Source organism: Gavialis gangeticus, unplaced genomic scaffold, assembly GCF_001723915.1.
Source record: "Gavialis gangeticus isolate Ggan-Ray unplaced genomic scaffold, GavGan_comp1, whole genome shotgun sequence".
In the NCBI taxonomy this organism is placed as follows: domain Eukaryota; kingdom Metazoa; phylum Chordata; order Crocodylia; family Gavialidae; genus Gavialis; species Gavialis gangeticus.
The window spans coordinates 13,104,169-13,120,681 of record NW_017729018.1 but is presented as its reverse complement, the minus strand read 5'-3'; the positions used below and the strand labels follow the sequence as shown (position 1 = coordinate 13,120,681).

At 64.6% G+C, this 16,513-nt stretch overlaps 1 protein-coding gene and 1 long non-coding RNA gene across 2 annotated transcripts in view; both read right to left on the bottom strand.

Annotated features, from left to right (window-relative positions):
* LOC109294959 overlaps positions 1-788 on the bottom strand; it is an 83,602-nt gene extending 82,814 nt beyond the window's left edge. Inside the window, exon 1 of the long non-coding RNA XR_002096656.1 lies at positions 778-788. This is a non-coding gene — a long non-coding RNA (uncharacterized LOC109294959). The remainder of the gene's footprint in view (positions 1-777) is intronic.
* Positions 789-9,884: 9,096 nt separating this feature from the next.
* LOC109294958 (GTP-binding protein Di-Ras1) lies at positions 9,885-12,118 on the bottom strand. The gene has a single exon (XM_019513575.1). The coding sequence runs from the start codon at positions 12,071-12,073 to the stop codon at positions 11,477-11,479; it is 597 nt and encodes a 198-aa protein (XP_019369120.1). The 5' UTR covers positions 12,074-12,118; the 3' UTR covers positions 9,885-11,476.
* Between the last annotated feature and the right edge of the window lie 4,395 nt (positions 12,119-16,513).

Genomic DNA, 16,513 nt, shown 5'->3' with positions numbered 1-16,513 from the left:
TGAGGCGGGGGCACGTCTGCTGATTGGCTCCAGCAGGTATCACCAGAAGGCAACACTGCCCCAGTGCTGCTGCACGTTGTACAGGGCCTGGGGGTGTGCAGGGGGTTGGGGTTGGGTTGAGTTAGGGGTAGGGTTGGAAGTGGGGTAGGGGTGTGGTTGCGGTAGGAATAGGGTTGGAGTTAGGATTGGGATAGGGTTGAGATAGGAGTAGGGTTGGGATTGGGGTACAGTTGGAGTAAGGTTGGGATTGGGGTACGGTTGGAGCAGGGTAGGGTGGGGTTGGAGTTGAGGTTGTGTTAGGGGCCGGGCAAGGGGTGGGTTTGCGGTTCCCAGCAGCAGACGAGGAGAGCTGCAGCTGCTGCGCTGGCAACAGAGTGCAGGGGTCTGGCCCAGGGCACCCCAACACCTTGGACAGTCTCCATAGCTGGGGATGAAGCATCTTGGCTGTGCCCACCCCGCAGGCCTGTACCAGAGCCGGGCACTGCAATGCGGTGCTCCCCCCCCCCCAGTCAAGCACACACGTCCTGCCACAGTTGGCACCTGCACAGCTTGCCCCAGGCCATCCACAGGCCACAGCTTGGGAACTACTGGCCCTGGGGCAAATCCCTCTGGGCATTTTGAAGGAAATGAGGCTGGGGTTGGTCCCAGATGGACTCCCCTGTGTTTTGCTCGGCGCCGTCCCAGCATCCCTGGCAGTCAGCAGAACAGCAGTTATGGCGTTTACAGGAGGGGGCAGAGGCGGGCGCAAGTATAAGGGCATGGACACCGAGCAGGCACCGGTCCTCGCCATTTGGAAACGGGAGAGAAGAAGACAGGGAGTCACAAGGTTTCAGCCTCCCCGCCCAGTTCATGCCCCAGCTGGGGCAGCAGGAGAAACCGAGGCCTGGTCAGGGGCTCATGTCTCCCCGCTGGCCCCCGTGGTTTGCAGGCGGGAGCGAGGGGAGGACGTGGGATGAGCACTGGGCTGCAGCAGGAAGTCACATGCCCCGCGGCTCCCCGATGCGGATGAATCAAGGCTTTGAGACGCGATTCCCCCCACCCCCCGCCCCTTCCAGCAGCAGGAGGGGGCAGGCAGGACTGAGACCCTGCACCCCCCTCTCCAGGCTGGCCGTGTCCTCCCTCTGCCCCCCACCCCCCTGTGCCTGGTCCATGCCCTGCAATTGGGACAGGACACCTGGGTTTTCCTCCCAGCTTGGGAGGGAGGAAGAGGAGGGGGAGCCGGACTCCTGGGTCCCCCCTCGACTGCCTCCTGGCCTTCCTCCCCGAGGTCCACTGCCCTGCACGCTAGGACAGAGAAGGCCTCTGTGTCCTCCCAGCTGAAGCCCTGGTGAATTGTGATGATGACCCTGTGAGCAAGTAGGGATGGTCCCCAAAAAACACATCCTTCAGTGCTTTGAGCTCCCGGCATACCACCAGCGTCCCCCGGGGCTGGGCGAGAGGAGCCTCCTGGGACGGGCTGTCCAGCCGCCCAGCGCAGAGTCTCTGGAGCTCAGCGAGCTGCAAATCCCAGACGGGGAGCATTAATCAACCAAGGGCAGATGACTGCAGCCCTGAGCCAGCTGTGCCTGACACAGAAAGCGCTGGCTGATTGCGCAGGGGAGGGAGGAGATGCACACATGGCCCCTGGGCTGGGCCGGCCCAGGCTGGTCCTCTCCCCGCAGCAGCACTGCCTCATGGCAGGGAGCAGAAGGACACTGGGGTCCTCTTGTGGAAGGTTTTCCTTGCTGGGGTTGGGCTAGAAAAGCAGCCCCAACCTGCACCTCGAGCAGCCTGGGGATGGGCAGGCACACCAGTGGGGTGAATGGAGGGCAGGAAGGTGATGGGAAGCCCCCAAGCCCCTCTCTGGGATGCATCTCTGGCCCCAGGCTCCTAGCCGGGGGTTTGCAGGAGCCATCCAAGGGGACACGGCTATGCCACACTTTGCTGGCCTTGACCTGGAGGCTGGGTCAAGATCCCACAGGAGACCAGTGCCTCCCAGCTTGTCTAGGAGAAGAGGCCTCCATCCCCAGTGCAGACCAGCTTGGCACGGGGGAGGCTCCATCCTGCTCCCATCCCCAAGGCACAGAGGAGTGCAGCCTGGCGCAGGCCTTGTCTCTGTGGCGTGCAGGGTGAGCCCCCGGCTGCCCAACAGGACTCGCTAATTGACTGGGTCCGCTCCGGCATCTGGCCACCGGCAGCTCCAGCTCACGTGGAGCCAGGCCCCAGCTGCTCACGGACCCTTCCTGCCTCAGCCCTCTTATCCGTCAGCCACTCCAAGACGGGCACCGTCGTCTCCCCTCCCTTCTGCCACGCTGCATCTACCTCCCCGTGCCGCTCGGCTGTGCCATCTGCACCGGTCCCCCAGGAGGGAGCTCTCCGTGCCGTGCAGTCGCTGGGAAACCTACTGGAAAATTGAGTCTTTAATTGCATCTGGCACATCCCCGGCTCCCCGATGGCAACAGCCACCGGGCTCCGAAGTGACATCACGGTAAGTGGCAGGATGCAGCTCGGGCACGTACGGTCTGCTGAGCCCCTGCTCCCGGCAGACCTGCCTCTGTGAGCCCAACCCCACACCCAGATGCACCTCACGCAAACCCAGGCTGGCTCTGCAGGACTCCCCACCGGCTCCTAGACAGGCCCCCAGTGACTACTCCACCCCCCTGCCATGGCGCACACATAGGGGGCTTTCTCTTCCCCACCCCCTCATTGAAATGCAGCCGCTTCTGGGGTGGAACTGGGCAGTTAATTAACAGCTCTGGGAAAGTGAAACCACAGCAGGGGATTTTCCGCTGAAGGCTGTTATCTAATTTGGAGGTTACCCAAGGTCACGCAGAGCTGGGTTAACCCTCCAGAGCTAGCTAGGTAGCTGCACTATCCACACCATACACGCAGTTACTCGGGCATAAGCCAAGAGAGGCTTCAGGTAGCTCCAGTGAGTTATTCCCCCATAGTCCTATTAGGGGAGTCAAGCGTTGGAGCAGTTCCCTAGAGAGGTGGTGGAGACTCCAGCCCTGGAAACGTTCAAGTGCTGGCTGGACAGATGCTTGGCTGGGCTGGTGTAATAAGGGATGATCCTGGCTTGAGCAGGGAGCTGGACTCAACGACCTTGGGAGGGCCCTTCCAGCCTGACTTGCCCGTGGCCCTATAAATACCTCTTCCCTGCGCTGGGAATAGACCTCCAGAGTCCTTGTCACCACCGGGAGTATTCCCCAGACAACATGACAGCAAATGGGAAAGGATGAGTTAATGAAAGTCCTGATGATGAGCAAGGCGGGCACCTGCTCGGCACCCCAAGGCAGACCCCCGTGCCCTGCAGTGCCACTGGCATGGGCTTGCCTGCAGCCGGGCCTGCGGGCACAGTGCCCCTCTGGCACAGGAGGAGGCTCGTCCCATGCCAGGATGGGCGCCAGGAGCAGGGAAGGGGAAGGGGAGGCAAGAGCGAGGCGGGCAGGAAAGGGAAGGAACTGCACCTATTCCTGGAAGAGAAGGTGAACAGGGGACAGAGCAGCTGTTTCCACTCTCCAGGCTGCAGCTGCTACCCAGGCAGCAAGGAGCAAAGGGACACAGCAGGCACTGCCAGCAGGGAGGTGCGGGCCAGGCACAACTGTCCTCTTCCTGGTGCCAGCTCAAACTTCTGCTTCCAGGCAGGAGCACAGCACCAGCGACTGCCCTGCCGAGAGGACACGCGGCCACAGGCCGGTAGGAACCAGCCTGGACCCAGTGCCGTCAGCAAGGCCGCACCAGCGTGCGCCCGCTCAGGAGCCCACCGGACCATGGTCCGAGCCTCCAGCCGCTGCGCTCTGTCCTGGCTTTGTGTCAGGCGGAGGGGAAGGCACTGCCCACACAGAGAGAGCCAGGCTGGGAGGCGGATTTGTTCTTAATTCAGTTTGGCCCCATCTGCACTGGCCAAATGGCGCTCTAATCAGCTTTGGCTGCCACGGCGTCGAAACCCGGTTTCAGCCGTGTCGCTAAGCGCCAGCCAGCTGCCTGGGAAATAGGATTGGCCCGAGCGGGGATAAGACATCAGACTCGCACCTGGCTAGGAGGAAAAGTGGCTCCCACCCACCAGCCCAGGGGGGCTTTTCACCCCCAGGAGCCCCCAAGCCTGAATTTGGGCACTAGATTTGGACAGTGCCTGCCCCCTGGGCATCTCCCCTGCCTGCCACTTATTTTTCCGTGTGGCAGGCAACGACTGGTTTCATCAGAAAGCCACGTTCAAGAGAGCAGACATGCAGGGCTGAAAGCTGCAGCCCAGCTAGGGTACGTGCTGAAGATCAGGGTCTCCGGGATGGTCCCTGGAGCAGAGCAAGGGCTCGCGGACCGTGCTAGGTGGGGGAGTTTCTAGGTCTAGACCCTGGCTGAACGCAGTCCTCGGTGCAACCTGTAAAGGCGCCTCTGTGATTTCAGAGCGAGGCTCTGGGGCGAATCCCACCCTTGTTTCTGTGCGGGAACCGGGAAGATGGATCAACTCAGGGGTTGACTTCCCCACCTACCTGCCTGGCGAGGTGCAGACAGCCAGGCTTGTGCAGCAGCACTGGCCCCTGGGAGGAACACCTCCCCCACTATCTCCTTGATTGATCCCTCTCCATTATTCATAGACATTATCCAATTAAGAAATTAATTCCACCCCACCCAGGAAAGCATCAGGCCTCTTGCATAATACATGTGGTCCTTCCAGCCACCGCTCTGCTTGGTACTCTGTAGCTCCAAACTTCCCGTGAATTAAACCCCCAAGGAAATGAATAATAATCCCTGGACAAAAGACTGTGCATTCGGTGCAGTTAAGGTTGAGAGAATCAGCAATTTAAGGATCCAGCTGCGTCGGAGGGGGGTGGGACTGTCATCATCCTAGTGCCAAACAGCATCAACCCAGGGGATTCAGACTTAAAGTTACACCTGGAAGAAAAGAAGCATGTTAAGGGATGAAAATACAGTTTGGGCATTTCCCGTCTGGTTAGAGTCAAAGCGCTTGGGTGCCTGGGGCCCAGGCAAGATTAAACTCATTTTTAAGGACATGTTATTTTGGCCTTCTCTCTATTTTCTCCCCCCTGCTATTCTGCAAGGGCAGAGGTAAGGGCCTCTATGCTGAATGGGGGAAAAGATAATTGTGTGGGTGCAGCTCAACAGCTGGGAGAAGCTGCTGTAAATCATTTTCTCACTAGGAGGGTGGTGAAGCACTGGAACAGGCACCCCAGAGAGGTGGTGGACTCTCCATCCTTGGAGGTTTTTAAGACCCTTGGCTGGGACGATGTAGCCAGGGCTGGTCCTGCTTTGGACTAGATGCGACCTCCCGAGGTCCCTTCAACCCTCATTGTCTATGAGAGCAAGAAATCCTGCTTTATCTCCAAGCTTCCTCCCCGCAGCGACATCTCAGTCCATCTCCGTGTTTCTAAAGGCCTCTTTTCACTGCCAAGCCAGCAGGGCCCTCTCCCAGCCCGGTTCACGCGGGTGCTGAGCCCCTGCGGCTCTGGGCTGTCCGGTCACTCTGCACCTCTGTTGCTTTCTGGCATGTGAAGGACCCCTCATTGCAGACGCCAGGACCACCTGGCTCTGGTGGAGGAGCACCCACGTAGGCTCAGAGCCGGCTGCTCTCCCCCTTTGCCCGCGGGGACGGTGATGATGATGACTACACAGAGACCTGAGGCCCTGCAATCAAAGCAACGTTTTTCTCAGCAATACTTTTGCTCTAAATAACTTCCCAACAGCAGCCTAAGAGACTGGCTGCAGCTCTTGCCCTCCCTGCAGCTGTCTGTGCCCTGGAGTTGGGAAGGACCAAGAACAGGTTCCCTTCCTAAAGCTGCCTCTGGGGCAGCCCATCTCCCCTGACACCCCGACAAGCAGCCTCTTCCCCTCCTCCTTGGGGCTCTCCATGTCTCCCATCACCCGACTGCCAGCTCACAGCTTGGCTGAGGCAGGGTGTCCAGAGGTCACCTGTCTGGTGCATGAGAACAGCTATATCTGCATGGCAGCCCCCTCCCAGCCTGGGCTAGCTGTGTCCCTGCAGCTGAACTGGTTTGGTGGGGGGGAAGTTAATTGGCACGGTCAATCAGCCAGTGCTAATTAGCCAAATGAAGCCCTGTGCAGACAGCTGCAGCACAGGAGCAGGGCAGTGTTTGAAGAGGCGCTGGCCAGCCTAGTGACTGTACCATGTTGTGCCCATCTTCACCTGCCGTGCTGCTTTTTTCCTGCTAATAACTGCCCCCCCCCCCCCCCAGATGCAGAGTCACTCTCCTCCCTGTCCAGGCCCAGGCGACGGTCATACCTGGAGCAGCAGACAGGGATCAGGAAATGCCCCCTGCTCAGCCATCCCGCAGGAGGCCTCTTGTCAACCTTGAAGCCAGGCTCCAAAAATGCAGCTGGCAGGTGAATGAGGAGTGTGCCAGGATGTTGCAGGATGCCCAGCTCAGAGCTCGCTGAGATTTCAGGAGTCCCGTGGACAACACCTGGAACCCAGCCCCGTCCTGCTCCACATGCCCTTGGCCCTGCTGGGTGCTGCCTCTGACCGGCCAAGGGCACCAGGTGGCATTGACCGTGGGGCAACATGCCGAGAGGGCCTCTGGCCTGCCCCCCACTGCCTCATGCACTGGCAGGTGTTCCTGCCATGCCCAAAAGCCCTTTCCCATCCATGCTTCAAGCCCTTCTTTGCTTCTGGTGATGCTGGATCCTCCAGGGCTGAGCCCAGGGTGCAAAAAGCCGGGTGGAGGCGACAGGGGAGACCTGGGAGCGAAGAGGGTGTGGGCCCATGAGCCTGTGTGCATGGGTGTGTAAGGAGACCCTGCTCCAGTGTAGCTGCTCCAGCCCCACACCCAGCCTCTGGGGGTGGCAGAGGTTGTGCAGACTCCTGCCCCTGCCACCCTTGCTGGTCTGCAGCAGCCAGGCTGGTCGGGGCACTCATGCCCCCTGCTGGCTATGCAGCTGCATGCACATGCCGCACACAGAGACGTGTCCCCCCCCGCACAGCATCCCTCTGGCTTTGCAAAGTGCAAAGGGGCTCCAGCTTCAGAGGCCAGGGGCGGGCTTGGACTGACAGTGCTGCCCTGGCCCAGGACGCCTGGCAGCACGAGGGTCCAAGTGTGCACATGTGTGTGCAGATGTGTGCACGTCTCTGCATGTGTGCATGAGAGGGGGACAATTCAAGCCTTCCCCACTGGAACGGGAGAGCTGGATGCTGCACCGGGGAGCTGGGCACCTCTCATGCACCCAGCATAGGGCTGTCACTGCCCTTCCCCAGGTCTGGTCTGCAGGGAATAGCCTGGATTCACCCTTCCTAGGACACAGGGCTCAGTCCCTTGCGCCTGGTGGGTGGCTTGACCACAATGGGTGGTGGGTTCTCCCTGAGCACTGCCACAAGCTGCCCAGCACCTTTGAGGCAACTCTTTGCCCCACGAAGCCTTGGGCCTTTTAGCCCCAGCCCCCTGGCACCAGCTTTGTCCAGGGCCCTGGTGCAGGCAGGCGGGGGCTCTGCGGTGGGTTGCTGGGGCTGGGGAAGTGGGTACTGGTTGCAGATGGGGCCCTTCCAGCACCCCCAGCCCCCAACTGGGAGCCCACATGTGGCCACTGCACCTGGTGACCTTCCCAGGGCGTCCTTGGTGCAGAGCGTGCCAGCCCCTGCCGCTCGCGCTCCCCCTCCTACCCCAGCCCCCCTATCTCCCACGTGCCCAGAGCTGCCAGCTCCCAAACGCGCAGGGAGCAGATGGTTTCCACGGCAACAGGCAGAATGACGCATTTCCAGTATTCCCAACCCCCTCCCCAAGGGGAACCTGCCGCGGCTGACGGGAGAGGGGGAGGGCAGTGGTGACTGGCACCTGCCCTGCACCTGGGCACACCGCGCCGCCAGGGAGCGAGGGGCACGGCTATGAGGGCACACCCACATGCGTGTGCTCGAGCGCCGGGGCGCCCAGCATCTCCCCTCTCTGGCACGGGTGCAAGGAAGGGCTGGGACAGGCCTGTCTGCACAGGGCCGTTAGCTGGGGAGAGGCTCTGGGGGCCCCGTGTCTTTCACCGCACCCCAGGGGCTGCGGTGCTGCATGTCCCTGGCCCCAGGGGTGTCAGGGGTGGCCCCCTCCCCCCTGCTCAGCATCCAGGCAGCCTCTGCACCCCCCGGGCTCGCCCCGAGGGTTGTGTCCCTCACCCAGACACCGCCCTCAGGGGACCCCCGTGTCCCAGCCCATGCGCTGTGGGGTTCACCACAGGCCGTGCTGGGCTTGGGGCATTGTATCACCCCCCAGCTCTGAGCTCCTCCAGGGCTTCGGCAGCAGGGCTGGGGGGTGCTACCCCTGTCCCGTGCCCCCACCCCAGGCAGCCAAGCAGGGGCTTGGGACAGGCAGCAGGGCCCCGCACACCCCACATTATGGCAGGGGTTTCAGGGGCCAACGTCCCCAGGGCCGAGTGCAGCTTCACCCTGCTCCTGCCCATGCACGGGGTGGAGTTGAGGGTGCACAGAGAGACTGGGCTGCTCCTCGCACGGGCGGCTGCTGCATTGCACTCAGAGCCAGGCCAAGGGTCCCTGGTGGGTGAATTCAAGTCCTGGCTCATGGAGGGGCCCTTCCCATGCTGGGGGCTCTAGCACGGATGGGGCCCTGCCATGTCTGGCTAGGAGGAGACTTGGGAGCTGGGTGCAAGGGCTGGTGGGGCAGGGGTAAGAGCAGCGGGCAACGCCGGAGCCAGGGCGGGCATCCCCGAGCCCTTGCAATGCAGCCGGGGCAGAGCGAGAGGCGCAGCTCAGCCCCCCGCCCTGGGCAGGCAGCGAGCACGCGGAGCCGGCGGGGAGCAGGAGCCGTTAGTTTATTGAAGGAAGACTATTTCTAGAGTAAAGGCTACATCGTCATGTCGCTGGCTCCTGCCCGGATCGTGTTAAAAAGCCAGTGATGCACGGGAGCTGGTTCCTGGTCTCATGCTGGCGTCCGAGGAGTCCGTGGGACCGGGGTGGGCGAGGCAGGGGACGACGGGGGAGGTTTGAAGCACCATACGATAGTCGGGACGTCAGTGTTGGAGCAGGGAGGGTCGAGGGGGCTCGCGGCCATCAGTCGGGGCAATGTACACATGTAAACAGAGCCGCGGGGCTGGGCCCGGGGGTGGGGCAGTGCATCCTCTGAGTCCCTGCCTGGCCCCTGGACTTGGCCTCTCGGAGGGGCTGGGGGTGGCTCACGGGACCAGCCTGGCACGGGGCAGAGGCGATCCCAGCCCCTTTCCCCCCCAGGACACAGACTGGGCTGGGTTCAGCTGGGTTGGGGAGTGAACCCCTTTCTTTGCCCTCGGCGGCTGGCTCCCTCCCTGGCCCCATGCGGATGGAGGGGCAGCCCAGGTGAGGCAGGTCCATGCCGGGTCTTGAAGCCTGGCCATTGCTTTACCATGGGCCAAATCCCCCAGGGGGTGCAAGGGGGGTAGGGCTGGCAACCCCCAGGGTGACCCTCCAGCACTGCTCCCACTGCCCCCAGTGGGGATCTTCCTGCCCTGGGGGGTTCGGGCTCTGTAGCAGGTGCCTGGGGCAGGTCTGTAGCCCCGCTCTGGGCCTGGGACATGGGGCAAAGCAAGCAGGCGCCTCCCTCCAGGGAGCTACAGCTCGAGCCCCTACACCCAGGGCGGCTCGGGCAACCCAGAGACCGAGGGCATTCGCCACAGCAGGGCTGGGCCATGGGCAGAGCAGAGGGGCAGGGTGTCGGGGCCAGTTCGAGACCCGACCGGGCTGGAGGGCAGGGCATGCCTTTGGCCTGGCCTTCGCCCCCGTCCCGTGGGACTGGCTCAGGGTGCCCCGTGCGTGCTTGCCCCCATTGTGCTAGGATGGGGCTCTGGCAGAACCCACTGCGTTGTGCTTTGGCTGGCAGCTCCCGGGCTGCACGGGGTTAAGGAGCGGGAAGGGGGGGTGCAGGGGTGCGAGGGGCAGGCTCTGCTCAGCAGAGGGGCTCAGGCTGGGGGTGCTGCCAGCCTGGGGCCTCACTGCTGTGGGTGGGGCTGGGCTAGACTGGGTCCCACAGGGATGCGTCCCTGGCTGGGGACAGGCCTGCGGACTGGGGGATGCAGGGCTGCGTGCCGGGGGCACAGAGGGGACGTATTCCCTCCCATGCAGGTGCCCAGGGCTGCCCCCAGGCCAGCATTCACCCTGCCAGCAGACTCGCCCCTCTCAGGACCTAGCCTGGGTCTGAAAGCACACGCGTGATGCCTGCACAGAAGGGACTGGGCGTGCAAACCGGTCAGCGATCAGACCAGGAATGTGCCACGCACGTGCTAGTGCCAGCACGGGGCAGTCGTACGTGCAGGGTGTACCAGCAGCCCCCTGGCATGCAGGTGTGCACACCCATCTTCCCCATCGCCCTCCAAGCCGCCTGCCAGCCCACGGATGCACCCTCTGCACCCAGGCCGTGCCAGGCCCTGCTTAGGGGGAGTGCGTACCAATGCCCCCCTGCAAAGCCCCAACTGCCCACCCCCTCCCCGAGCCCTGCACCCATCCCACCAGCCCCTGCCTGGCTGCAGCTCCCCCCTGGAAGCCGCAAAGCCTTCCCCAGCAGGAAGAAACAGCTGGCTGGACACAGCGTCCAGCACCCTCTTCCCCGGGGCAGAGCACCCTTCCTGCTGCCGCCTCAGGGCCTACTCCAGCCTCCACTGCCCTCTTCCCCCCTCCAGCATGCCCGCAGCCCCCCACCATCTGCCACCTTGCCCGCTCTGCTCCCCTGCTCTCCCCTTTGCCTCCCAACCCTCGCCCAATGTGCGGCAGGTGCCCCCTGCCCTTCGTGCCCCAGCACCCCGGGAGCCCACACAGAGCTTGGCATCAGCGCCGGCACGGACGAGAGTCTCTGGTCTCTTGTGCGTACGACCTGAGTGTGGCCCCAGCCCTGGCAGGGCCATGGGGACCTGGGCATTGTGCTGCGGGCAGGGTCCCGCCCCAGGCGGACAGAGCTCGCTGCCAGTCCCCGGAGAGACAAGAAAGCAGGGGTAGAACAGAGCGGTGCTCGGGGACGGCACAGCAAAGGGGCAGCCGGGACACGGGTGAGAGAGCAGCGTTTGCCCCCTCCTTCACGGGGTTTGGTTTGCAATGGCAGGCAGGGGCCCTGCTGCGCCCAGGGGAGAGTCCGAGAAGCTGGCAGCATCCTCCGCGTGCTTCATGCCAGGACACGGGACTCGCATGTGTGCCGGGGAGCATCCATGCTGGAGCAAGGCAGCATCCGCACACACAACAGGTCTCAGGACTTCCCTGGCGGAGGCGTCTCCCGTGGCCCTCAGCTCGCTGCTAGGAGCAAGCTGGACGCAGCCTGGTCCCTGCCCCGCTATTGCCAGGAACGCGCCTCCGGGCCGGGCACCGCGGGGCTGGAGAGGAGAAGGCGAGGGCCAGATCCCGTGTGCACAGCGGCTTCCCCGGTGCAGTCACAGTGATACGATGCAGAGAGGCGGGCAGGGCGGGGGGGACAGGGCAGCGCTGCCCAGAGCTTCGGGGCCGACGTTCGGAGGGAGACGGGGAGGAGGGAGGTGTGGAGGAGAGGAGGCCACGGGCGCAGCGGGTCCGTCACATGAGGCTGCACTTCCCCTTGATTTTGTCTGTCCTCTTCTGCTTGTTGGAGCGCTTGCCGTCGATGCTGAGGCTCATGTTCCTCTTCTTCTCCAGGTTGAGCAGCTCCTGGAAGAGCTCCTTGACGTTGTAGTTCATCTTGGCCGAGGTCTCCATGAAGGCGCACTTCCACTCCTTGGCGACCGCCTCGCCCTCCTTGGTCTCCACCTCCCGCTGCGTCTCGTCACACTTGTTGCCCACCAGCATGATGGGGATGCTCTCCACGCTGCCCTTGATCTGCAGGATCTGCTGGTAGATGGGCTTCAGCTCCTCCAGGGACTGCTTGCTGGTGACGGAGAAGACCAGGATGAAGGCATGCCCCTTGGAGATGGACAAGCGCTGCATGGCTGGGAACTGGTGGCTGCCGGTGGTGTCGGTGATCTGCAGGGTGCACACGCTCTTGTCGCAGCTGATGACCTGCCGGTAGGTGTCCTCAATGGTGGGGATGTAGGTGTCGCGGAAGGTGCCCTTCACGAAGCGCAGCACCAAGGAGCTCTTGCCCACGCCCCCCGCCCCGAACACCACCACGCGGTAGTCGTTGCTCTGCTCTGGCATCGTGGATCTGGGATGCGGACGCCCCTGGGAGGGGAGAGAGAGGGACATGCTCCTGTCACGTGTGGGGGAAGCATGAAGAAACATGCAGAGTGGCATGGGGCTTCCTCCTGCCAGCCCAACCTGCCCTTGGGCAGGGCACGTCGGAGCAGCCCATGGCCCGGCCGCCCTGTCCGGCCCCTTGTTCAGCCTCCCCCGGCTCCATGGGGTCTCCTCGCCGTAGCAGCCCCATGGCTGCAGGGCATCCCAGTGCACCCTACGCAGGAGGGACCCCCCTGCACACCCAGCCCTGCCCAGCCTGGTGGGTAGGTGCCCTGCTAGGCCCATTGCAGGGCTCTTTATTCCCACAGTGCAAAGAAACCAGGGGGCTTGTAACCATCCATGCTCCCTGCCCAGCATGGCCACGACTCTGGAGTAACCTCCAGGGAGCCGGGGCCAAGGGGAGGTTGCAGCTATTTCCCCAGGGCTGGGCTGGGCTGGGCTAGAGGCTGCTTCCTGGCCTGAAGGAGCCCCGGGGAGAGGCTGCAGCAGGGCTGGGGCTCGTCTTAACGCCCTCTCTCCACTCCCCCAGTGGCGTCAGCTCTTGGGCAGGCAGACTGGCCCCCTCCCTGAGCACCCCGGCCTCCAGCCAGCCCCTTAGCCCCTGGGCTCAGCTCCACCTGCTGAGCTGCGGTGCGTGCCAGGAGGCTGGTGTGAGCAGGAGGAGGCACATCCCACCCTGCTGCCCAGCCAGCGGAGGGGGCTCCAGGGGAGCCATGAGTCAGTGGGGGTCCAGGTGCACCCTCACCCCAGCGCCAGCCTCTCCTCTAATAGCCTGGATTTCCCAGCCCCCTTCCCCAAGCCCAGCATGCGGCCACCTCTGGGGGGGACACACCGCACAGGGATACCCCCCTCCCCAGATGCTGCCTGCCCTCTCCCTTCTCCCCCGGTCCTTTGGCAGCTCCGGCAGCTCAGGAGCCAGCACGGGTCGAGGCTGCGCTGACGCTGGCTCAGCCTGTGGTGCTGCAGAGCTGTCAGGACATGAATCACCATTTCACAACCCCCAGCGCGGACACGAGGCACTAGCACAGAGGTCCCAGCTCTCCCCAGCCCACCCACCGGCCTGGCCCCAGGCAGGGGGAGGCTGGTGGGGGGGTGCCGCTGCACAGATACCTGCCCCAGCCAGGCAGGAGGAGCTGGGGATCGAACCCAGGTCCCAGCTCTGACCACTGGGGAACAGGGTGGGACAAACCCAGCACCTCTTGCCCTTGACGAGTCCTTGCCAGTGCTACAGCCGCACCTGGGGCAGGTGAGCGGGGAGGGGAGGGGAGGCTCTGCTCCGGGGCCAGGAAACATCCCCCGTAATAGTGTCTATTTTTACCCGAGGCTGCCATATGGCCGGGCGGTCTGCGCAGGGGCCAGCTGGCGGGAGGAGCTGTTTCGGGAGGGGGGGAGCTCGCTGCCTGGCTCCAGTCCCCCGCACCCGGCATTGCTGATCAGGGGAAGGGGGTGCTCACCCCACGGCAGCGAGCTGTGGGCACCTGGCTGGGGAGAGGAGCTGGGGCTGGCTGGACCAGCCCAGGCCTGGGGAACAGGCTGCGGCCCCCGGGGCTGGGAAGTCAGCATCGCCCCAGCTGGGCGGACCTCAGTGGCTTCCTGCCCTGCCGAGCCCGGGGACATGGGGGGGCTCGGCCCCAGGTAGATGTACTGCGGGGCTCCATGGGTCCTGCATCCCCGTGGCTTTCAGCTCCTGCCTGCTCTCGCTCCAGGGGGTGGGGGCAGCTGGGAGCCCCTGCGCAGCCTCCACACAGCTCAGCCCTTTCCCTGGAAGACCTCGATGCCCAGCACAGACGAGGCGCGCAGGGACCCTCCCACTCGCCCGGCCTTGGCACCGGCTCCCTGCAGGTTACTCCAGAGCCGTGGCCGCGCTCGGCCCTGGGCAGGGAGCATGGATGCTTACAGGCCTGCTGGCTTCTTTGCACCATGCAGTGGGGCTCTCTGGCCTGGCAGGGCATCTACCCACCCCGTGCTGGGGTCAGCGCCTGTGCAAATGCCCCCAGCACAGATCAGGGCCTGGGCACGGGGCCTGCAGAAGCTCAGAGGCAGCTCCTGCCCCGCGAAGCCTGCGAAAAACCCGACCAAGGGAAGCAGACTCTGGAGGGGCAGGGTGCTCCCCGGGGTGTGCAGAGGATGTCCTGCCTTCCCGAGCCAGGCCCTGTCATGCTCCCAGCACTGCCCCCCAAGTCTTAGCTGGACTGCCAAGTGCGGAGCTGCCGGTGCCCTGCGGGCATGCTCGTCTGCCTCGCGCCCGCGGCGAGCGACACATTGGAGCTGCTGCTTCCCACCCCGGGGACCCCGGGACAAACAACACGGCGCAGCAGGAGCTGCTGTTAATCACCCCCCTGGGGAATCGCTGCGCGCCAGCACCGGGACCCACGTCCCACAGGGCCCCCCCAGCGCGGATCAGAAACTCCCCACCACTGCCCAGCATGCACTGAAGGCAAGCTCCTGGGAACCAGAACCTGGCATGTGCGTGCACGCGTGTGCAAGCATGGGCCTGCAGGTGCGAGCATGTGCACGCTGCTGTGCATGCGATGCTTCACTCCAGCGCAGAGCCAGGGCGAAGCCGTGGACATGCAAAGCGGGGCAGGCCGAGGGGCGGGGAAGGGGTTTGCCGCTGAGCCACATGCTGTAGGCTGGCCGTGTGGGCACGGCAAGGCCAAGGGAGACAGGCCACGGCGTGGCAGCCGGTGCAAGCCATCCTCACTGCCCTGCTGCGCCAAGGCAGACACTAACCCCAGAGCCACGTGGTGCCAATGCCGCCGGGGAGGGGGAAGGACGGTGCCACCATCATGGGGCCCATCTGAGACCAGGGTCTGTACCGGGCTGTGCTGCAGGCTGCCTGCCTGACTTGTGCCCCCAGTCTGCGCCACCCTCCAGAGCAGCAGAGGAGCCCTCTCGCCACGTGCTGCAGATGCTGGGGTTGGGGGGCACCCCGGCAGCCTGTGCAGAGCCCCAAGCTCCTGCTGCTACGTTGGTCCCAGTGCCTAGGCTGGCCCCGGGGACCTCGCTCCACCCCAGCTGCAGCTGCCCCACAAACAGACCTTGGTTCTTCTCAGACCTACTGGCACTGGCAGCGCCTTGGGGGCAGCACGGGCACAGCAGGGACTGGGCAGCTGGCCTGGGTGAGGGCCACGGGCCTCCTGCTTGCCAGGGATGGGGGGCACCGGGCCTGGCAGAGCGATGGAGCCGGCCAAAGCCACAGCAGGTGCTGAATGACAGGTGCCGCCAGCGAGCCGGACCGCAGGACGCCAGCCCCGCTCCCGGCTCTGAGCCCTCTGCACTGCAACCTCTGCCCAGCGCTCGGGGGGCGAACCCTGCTCCCTGCAACACACCCCAGCCCTCCAGCTCGCAGTGCTGTTAAGGCCGGCGGTACACGCCGAGCTGCACGGGGCATGGGCCAGGCCCGGCGGTTCAACATCGACTGGCTCCCAGGGCTGCCCAGCGGGAGACAACCCCAGCCCACCGGCTGCTGGGGACAGAATCGGGCCCCGCTGCTTTGCAGGCGGTCACAAGGGCCGGATGCTGTGAGGCGCGGGGGTCAGGGGAGTTCGGTCCCCCCACGTGGCGCCTGGCCAGGGAATCAGGGCTCCGGCATCCAGCCCCAGCGCAGGGAGCCCGAGCAGGCAGAGACGGGGCAGGCTGCGTACCCTGAGCTCTCGGGGAGCCCAGAAGGGGCTGAGACTGGGGCACAGCCCCTGGCACCCACTCTGCCCCGGCTCTGGGCAGGCCTCGGGACCTGGCGGGGCTGGCAGCCGGAGCGGGGCCGTGGCAGCCACGTTGCTTTCCCACCCGGGTCTGATCTCCCACCCCGGGCAGGGGGGTGCAGGCCGGCCTGGGTGGGGCGCGGGGCTCCCGTGACACTCCGCCAGCCCTCGCGTGCGCCCGGCCGCACAGCCGTGTGCGCGTGACCTCTACCCGCGCGCTGCGGGGGGAGGTCTCAACAGGCACCTCTGCAACCCGCTGGCCATGCAGACACGCAGGCACACGTGCCCACACGCATGCACACGCACTCGCCTGTGCCCCTTTCCACCCCCCAGCTCCTCACCGGCTTCTGTGCAGGCGCCCGGCGAAATGACACCTGGATGGCAACCCCCCCTCGCCCACCCCAGCCCCTTCACCTCCTGGCAGGCTGCCGGCTCATCAGAGGCAGGACCCTCTCGTTAGGCAATTATAGCGGGGGAGGGGAAATGGCAGCCAGGTGCCCGCCCCCCATCACCACTGCGGGCACCCGGGCTGTTTTTACACACTGCCCATGGGGGGGGATGCACCCACCGCCCCCAGCCCTGCAGGTGCCCCCACAACAGGGACCAGCCTGTGCTACACAGCCCGAGGCACTGCGGAGCGAAGGAGGGAGGGAGGGGTGGGGGCCTGGGGGTGATGGTGGATGGATGGATGCGGGGT

Bases quoted from the DNA above. Each gene is read 5' to 3' on its own strand.
- LOC109294958 (XM_019513575.1), bottom strand. From the start codon at position 12,073: ATGCCAGAGCAGAGCAACGACTACCGCGTGGTGGTGTTCGGGGCGGGG.